This window comes from Carlito syrichta, unplaced genomic scaffold, assembly GCF_000164805.1.
Source record: "Carlito syrichta isolate Samal-C Ts95f unplaced genomic scaffold, Tarsius_syrichta-2.0.1 Scaffold309091, whole genome shotgun sequence".
Taxonomy (NCBI): Eukaryota; Metazoa; Chordata; class Mammalia; order Primates; family Tarsiidae; genus Carlito; species Carlito syrichta.
The window spans coordinates 415,047-422,570 of record NW_007253187.1 but is presented as its reverse complement, the minus strand read 5'-3'; the positions used below and the strand labels follow the sequence as shown (position 1 = coordinate 422,570).

Here is a 7,524-nt window from a genome sequence, read left to right as displayed (position 1 = left end):
TGGGCAACAGAGTGAGACTCCAGACTCAAAAAAAAAAAAAAAAAAAGATCAGTGTGCACTAGGGAGCATCAAGCTCAAAGAATCGGGGCCTAAGTCGGGCTCGGTGGCTCAGCCTGTAATCCCAGGCCTTTGGGAGGCTGAAGTGAGTGAATTGCCTGAGCCCGTGGGTTCGAGACCCGCCTGGGCAACTTGGCGAGACTTCATCTCTACAATAAAATTAAAAAATGAGCCAGGCGTGGTAGCACACGCTTGTAGTTCCAGCCACTTGGAAGACTGAAGCGGAAGGATCGCCGGAGCCCAGCAGGTCGAGGCTGCGGTGACTGGCAGTGGCCACTGCACTCCAGTGTGGGTGACAGAGTGAGACTCCAACTCAAAAAAAAAAAACAAGAATCGGGGCCTCTGGGTCAGCTAGGGAGGGGATGCTGTCCTGGCTGGTATGGAGAGGATCAGGTGGGAGGCATGTCAGGCTAAAGAAGCTGGCAGCTTCCCAGAGGCTCCTGAGTCAGGATTCCTGTGTGTGACTTCTCTGTTTGTTTAAGTGTCAAGAATCCCCAGCCAGACCTACACGCCCATATGCAAATGTGAGAAGAAAAACACATTCCAGAGGCCAAGAGAAAGGGATTTTCCCTCTCCAGCCTCAGCAGAGAGTGGACTTAAGTCTTCTTGAGGGGTCTTTCTAGCCTCATTCTTTGCACAGAATGGGGCCTGGGTGTATTCATAGAAAAACCTTCATAGAAGGTTAACATGTCCTTTCAGTCAGTCTCCCCAAGCTGTGTGACCTGGGGCAAGTCACCTAACCTCTCTGAGCCTCATTGGAAAAGTAAGCATCAGCTGGGCTCAGTGGCTCAGCCTGTAATCCCACGCTTTGGGAGGCTGAGGTGAGTGAATTGCCTGAGCCCGCAGGTTCGAGACCCACCTGGGCAACTTGGCGAGACCTCATCTCCACAATAAATAAAAAATTAGCCGGGCGTGGTAGCGCGTGCCTGTAGTTCCAGCTACTTGGAAGGCTGAGGCGGAAGGATCGCCGGAGCCCAGGAGGTCGAGGCTGCGGTGGCCGGGAGCGGCCACTGCACTCCAGTTTGGGCGACCGAGTGAGACTCCAATTAAAAAAAAAAAAAAAAAAAAAAAAGATAAGAAAAGAAAAGTAAGCTTAATAGTACCTGTCTAGTGGGGCACTGTGACTTGTGCGCTCCCAGCACTTTGGGAGGCTAAGGTGAGAGGATTGCCTGAGCCCACAGGTTCAAGACCAACCTGGGCAACTTAGAGAGACCTCATCTCTACAATAAATCAAAAAATTAGCTGGGCACGGTGTTGCATGCCTGTAGTTTCAGCTACTTGGAAGGCTGAGGTGGAGGGATCGCCTGAGCCCAGCAGGTTGAGGCTGCGGTGGCCGGGAGCGCACTGCTGCCCTCCAGCCTTGGTGACAGAGTGAGACTCCAACTCAAAAAAAAAAAAAAAATAGTACCTGCCTCATAGGAGGGTTGCTTTAGGAAGACAAAAACCAAAGGGAGCTTGCTCCCTGCTCCCAGCTCTGGTTTAAAGTTCCCTGAGGCAGTGACTGAGGGGACTTATCCTGGGCTATTCCTGCTCCTGATGCCCACTACAGCCCTCCTCACCTCCTCACCTCCTCACCTCTTGCTTTCTGATTTTATTTTATTTTATTATTTATTTTTCATTTTTGAGTCGGGGCCTCACTGTCACCCAGGTGGGAGTGCAGTGGCAGGTTCACGACTTACCGCAGCCTCCACTTCCTGGGCTCAGGCGATCCTTAGCCTGGCTAATTTTTTGATTTTTTTTTTGTAGAGATGAGGTCTCACTATGTTGCCCAGGCTGGTCTCAAACTCCTAGCACCTCTTTCTTTCAAACAGACCCCTGCCCATTCCAACCCCAAACCATGCCCAAGAAAGGCTTAGAAGGAAGATAGAGAAGGCAGAGAGGCACCTGCCAGGTGTGGTCAAGACGGGACCTCATTCTGGTTCTGCAGCCCTTTGATGGCTTCTTCTCAGTCCTTTGAGCATGTCAGCAGCCCACAGTGAGGGCACCGTCATCTTAGCCACTGCTCGCAAATGTCCACTTAACAAAAACTCCTGATCATTCTGCCAGGGCCTTTCTTTCAAGGACCTCATTTAATCCCCCCACAACTCTCTAGAGAGTTTCCACTATCCCCATTTTGCAGGTGAGGAAACTGAGATTCATAGAGGCCAAGTGACTAGCCCAATGTGTCTCCCAGCCTGTCAATGGTAAGGCTGAGACTGAGTTCACACCCTTACCATCCCACACAGTGGAAAAGAGCTCCAGACACACAGCTGTCTGGTCAACTTGCTGGGTGACCTTGGGCATATCGCTTCCCCTCTTTGGGTTCAGCCCTATCATCTGTCAAATGAAGGGGTTGGACATAAGAGCTTTTGGCCCTTCCAGGCCTGAGATTCTGTGATTATGTCAATCTTTGCATCAGCAACCCCAGGGTACATCCAGAAAGAGGTCACAACTGATTTGCCCCTCTGGGCCTGGATGCTGATTTCTCAAGGCTCCTGGTAACCCCAGGAAGAGTGGTCCACCTCTTCCTGGTCGTGTCCACCTTCCAGGGCCCAGCCGCACACACCCCCTGCCTCTACTCAGGGGAGAGCTCTGTGCTAGGCCCTGAGGACTACATGTGAGTCTCAAATCCATGGGAAGCCAGAGTCTGGGCTCCCTGTGTCCAGCGTGAGAAAGCACATGGGGCTCACGCAGACCAGGAACTGGATCCTTGGAGCAGGGAGCAAAAGCTCTGGGTTGGGGATGGCCAGGAGGCAGAGCAGAGAGGGCTCACTAACCCCATCCAGGGAGCCTGCTGGAGCTTCCCGGGGTTGTCCAAAAGCAGAAATAACAGACACCTGGGGCCACAGTCGCCCAGCCTATCTGGCCACTACCCCTCCTCCCCTCACCTTGGCTCCTCAGTGGGAATTCTGGAACTGTGGCCTCTTCCGGGTGTTCTTTGCATGCTGGGGCCTCTGAACCGGCAAGCAGGCTCCAAGCCAGGCTTGGTGAGTAGGGTCAGGCACTGCCCCCTCGTGCCATTCCAGGAGATCTCTGGCCCTACCCAGCCCCAGTGCAACCACTGACAAGTCTCCCCAACTTCTGGCAACAGCCCAGTCTCAGCCTGTCACCCGCAATGAGGTGAGGGGTAGGAAGTGCTGTCACTTCCAGGCCCGGTTCCACCACTACATTGCTGAGTTCCCTGGGGAAAACCCCCTCTTCTCTGTTCTCTGTTGTTCTCCAGGAATAAACTTCGGGAGAGGCAGAGTAGGGAGTAGGGGTTGTTTTTGTGTAAGGTTCAGGACATGGGAAAGAGGAAGGGAAAAAAATCTGCTTTCTCTTCCAGCAGGGGTCGGAGGTCAAGGTCAAGCCCTCTCTGGAGAGTGGTCCTGGGATGTACTGCTACCAGCCCCCCTTGCAGCACATGTACTGCCCCTCCCAGCCCCCCTTCCACCAGGTGGGTCTGAAGCAAGTGGGCATGCTTCCCCGGGGTCTCGGGATACCGTGTGTTTGTGTGGTGTGTGGGCGTCTATGTGGGTGCTGTGCACACCTGGGTGGGCAGGTGAGGGCAGCAGGGCCCTGAGCCTCAGGCTGGGCCACCCCAGGCGGGGGGCAGTGGTTCCTGGTTACTAGGGAGGGAAGCCATTGCCCTTCTTTGTGGTGGGCTTGTCTGAGTCCCTGGCAGGGCCTGAGAGGTCTCAGATAAGAGAGTGGAGCTGAGATTGAGACAAGGCCATGATGTGAGCCAAAAAGGAAGGGGGGAGGGGAGTCATCTCAGACAGAGAGAGGGGCAGAGAGGAGTGTGTGGTGTGACACACAAGGCCGAGCAGGACAAGGAACAGGGCTCCCATCTGTCAGCCACCATCTTGCTGTGTGACCTTGGCCCCAAACTTCCCTGCAGCCTTGAGAGAGGGTGGGCACCAGGGCTGGGGTTAGGGGCCTTCCCACCTGGAGGGCCCCAAGTGGGACGTCATCTTCAACCCTTTCCCCGTCCCCTAGCTTCAGCTCCTCCCAAGCATACAGCATGCCAAGTGGTTGCCCCATACTGGCCTGGGACTGAGGATTTTAGAAAGAGAAAAAGAAGAGCCCCAGAGCAGCCAGGCAGCTCCTGGGAGTCGCCGGGCAAGACGGAGCAAGTGGCTGCCCAGGGCCCAGCTCCATCCACCTGCAGCCTGGCACTGAGACAGGCCCTGCCTGTGGAGCAGGTTCTACTCCCGGCTCCTTGGCATTGGCCCTGATCTTGGCCAAGCCAGGGAGGCAGGCAGAGGAGGAAGGGGGTTCAGACTGCCTAAATGTAGGGGAAAGAAAGAGAGAGAAGGGAGCAAAGGGAATGCAGGAGGGGCGTCCTCCCTGCCGTGAAGGGCCTGACTAAGATGGCCAAAGCTATCCTGGGACTCATAGTCTGATCCAGGGTAGTCAATGTCCCTGAGGAACCTGCCCATGAGGAACTTGAGCCACACAGCAGGACTGAGGGGCTGCCAGACCTTAAATGGCCTCACCATGCCTGGCCCTGCTTTGATGCCCTCTGTAGTCTGCACCCCGTCTCAAACAAGATGGCCGCACCCAGGGCTTTATGGAGCCTGGAGAGAGGTGACTCAGGCACTAAATGTCTCTCGGGTGACCTGTAAAGAGCACTTCAGCCTGGAGCAGCTGGGGGAGTCAGGCTCCTACCCCCTCCCCCATAAAACACCATCCCTGGCACCACAGCCACTCCCTCTGCCGTAAAACCACCTCCTACCCCCACCTGCCCACCACTGTGACCAGCCTTTTCAAAGAGCCACTGAAACTCGTAAAAGGTGCCAGTGCCCAGCAAACGCCCAGGTTGGACATCCCACTTCCGGCCCAGTCACTGCAGGAGAGGCAAGGGAGGCCTGGGAGGATGCCAGGCCCCAGGCTTCCCCTCATACTCCCCAGCCCAGGTCCCATCGCCATGGCAACCAGAGGTCTGAAAGGGCTGAGAAGAAGGAGCTAGGGGAAAGGAGCTTTGAGGCCTCTGAGATCCTGAATTCCAGGAGCTGAACTTCCTCACAGGCCCCTGGGACATCTCTGCCACGGGGGTGGTGGAGCCGGTGACTAGGGAAAGAATCTGGTCTGAGCTCCTTCTCTGGATGTATATGAAGTGGGGGAGGGAAGTCCCCCCTTGGAAAGGCTGGGTACACGACAATCACTCTGCCCCCTTTGACCTCTACAGTACCCACCAGGTGGCGGCAGCTACCCTGTGCCCTACCTGGGCTCCTCACACTATCCATACCAGCGGATTGCACCCCAGGCCAGCAATGATGGGCACCAGCCTCTCTTCCCCAAACCCATCTACTCCTACAGGTATGTTTCCCAGCACTCCTGGGTGGAAGGAGGAGGGGTAAGAGGGCTTCTGGGGACACCGAGACACATGGAATCCTCTGGGCATAAGGCTAAGGGCAAGGGATGGAAGTCATACCCAGTGGGCTTCTGGAGAGAGGATTCCTGCATGGAGGCAGGGTTATAGACAGGGTTGCCTCTCACCTTTCATCTAACCCTGGGGAGTCATATCTGTGGTTTGACTCAGTAGATGCTGGTACCCTGGGGTGAGCCTGCTGAGGTCTAACCTCCTGGGGCCCAGGGCCTGGGTCTGAGAGTTTAGCAAGGATGCTTGCTGCCTGCCTTCCCTCTCCCTGGATAGAGAGAGAAGCCCCACTCCAAAGATCTGGAATTTAATGAGAGCCAAGGCCTGCAGATATGACTCAGTTTTCTAACCTCTGCCCCACCTGGTGGGACGTGTCTGGGGCTGGGTTCTTAAGTGCCAGCAGACCCAGCCTGTCTGGGAGACCCTCCCATCTGTCCTTTTATTCATCCAACCACAGTGACAATTTACCTGATGTGTGCCAGGTCCCACATCAGGTCAGGTTATCAGCTTGCATGAGCTCAGGGCAAGGAAGAGGAATTTAGACCTCAGCAAGGAGCACAGAGGAGTTTGTAAAAGGCAGGATAATGCATAGAAAGGAGCACCTGCTGGCCTTGGAGCCTAGCAGAACAGGGTTCAAGACCGGGCTCTAGAATTTACTAACTGTGACACCTCAGGCAAGTTACTTAATCTCTCTGAACCTCTGCTTATTCCTCTTGCTTAAAATGACTGACCCGGGTCCAGTAGCTCATGTCTGTTATCCCAGCACTTTGGGAAGCCAAGGCAAGAGGATTGCTAGAGCCCAAGGCAAGAGGATTGCTAGAGCCCAAGGGTTCAAGACCAGCTTGAGCAACTTGGCAAGGCCTCATCTCTACAATAAATAAAAAAATTAACTAGGCATGGTGGCATGCACCTGTAGATCCAGCTACTCTGGAGGCTGAGGTAGAAGGAGCAACTGAGCTTAGCAGATGGAGGCTGCAGTGCCCATGATTGTGCCAATGCATTCCAGCCTGGGCAACAGAGTGAGACTTCAGCTCAAAATAAATAAATAAATAAACAAAATAAGCCGGGCACGGTGGCTTATGCCTGTAATCCCAGCACTTTGGGAGGCGAGAGGATTGCCTGAGCCCAGGGGTTTGAGACCAGCTGGGCAACCTGGTGAGACCTCGTCTCTACAATAAATCAAAAAAATTAGCCAACTGTGGTGGCACACACCTGTGGTTCCAGCTACGTGGAAGGCTGAGGCAGAAGGATCACCTGAGCCCAGGAGGTTGAAGCTGCAGTGGCCATGAGTGTGCCACTCCATTCCAGCCTGGGCATCAGAGTGAGACTCTGACTTTAAATAAATAAAAGAAAAAAAGAAAAAAGGTCTGGAGATGGGGCAGCAATTCAGGCTATTGGCAGGAGTAAGCAAGAGAATGTAGGTCCCATGTCTGGCACACTGTAGGGACTCAAGAGACCTTAGTTCCCCTTCCTGCTATCGTTTGCAATTGGCTGAGGACTGACTAGTAATGCCAGCTTCTGTTTCATGAGTACCTTCTATGTGCTAGACATCATCCTATATCCTCACAACTATGAGGTGGCTGTGATTTTCTTCACTTCAAAGTTGAGGAAACTGAGGCTCAGACAGGTTAAGACACTCACCCAAGGTCACACAGCGAGGAGGAGCTAAGCTAGGAGGGCAACCCAGGCTTCTCAGATTCCACAAGACCTTCATATTTCTGAAATATCCCCTTTCCTTTCATCTCCAACCTCAAAGTGCCTTTCACCGGGGTGGGGGACGCTGGGTGGGCTTAGGACCTGCTCAGAAGTGCAGACTCTCAGGAGTTTTCTTTGTCTTCAGCATCCTCATCTTCATGGCCCTTAAGAACAGTAAAACTGGGAGCCTTCCTGTCAGCGAGATCTACAATTTTATGACGGAGCACTTTCCTTACTTCAAGGTGAGCCCAAGATCCATCCCCACCCCACCACCCTCAAGTCCTGGACAAGCCAGGCCTCTGTGGAGCCAGAGGATTCAGTCCAGAGATGGAAGAAAAATTAGAATAAAAGCCAGGAGAGAGCCGGGCTTGGTGGCTCAGCCTGTAATCCTGCGCCTTTGGGAGGCTGAGGTGAGTGGATTGCCTGAGCCC

At 54.1% G+C, this 7,524-nt stretch overlaps 1 protein-coding gene across 2 annotated transcripts in view; it reads left to right on the top strand.

Annotated features, from left to right (window-relative positions):
* The window catches only part of FOXN1 (forkhead box N1), a 32,578-nt gene that overhangs the window by 16,645 nt on the left and 8,409 nt on the right, over positions 1–7,524 (top strand). For both annotated transcript variants that reach the window (XM_008066708.1, XM_008066709.2), the window contains 3 exons: positions 3,365–3,472; positions 5,207–5,337; positions 7,239–7,335. In XM_008066708.1, the coding sequence (XP_008064899.1) occupies positions 3,365–3,472; positions 5,207–5,337; positions 7,239–7,335 (336 nt within the window). The remainder of the gene's footprint in view (positions 1–3,364; positions 3,473–5,206; positions 5,338–7,238; positions 7,336–7,524) is intronic.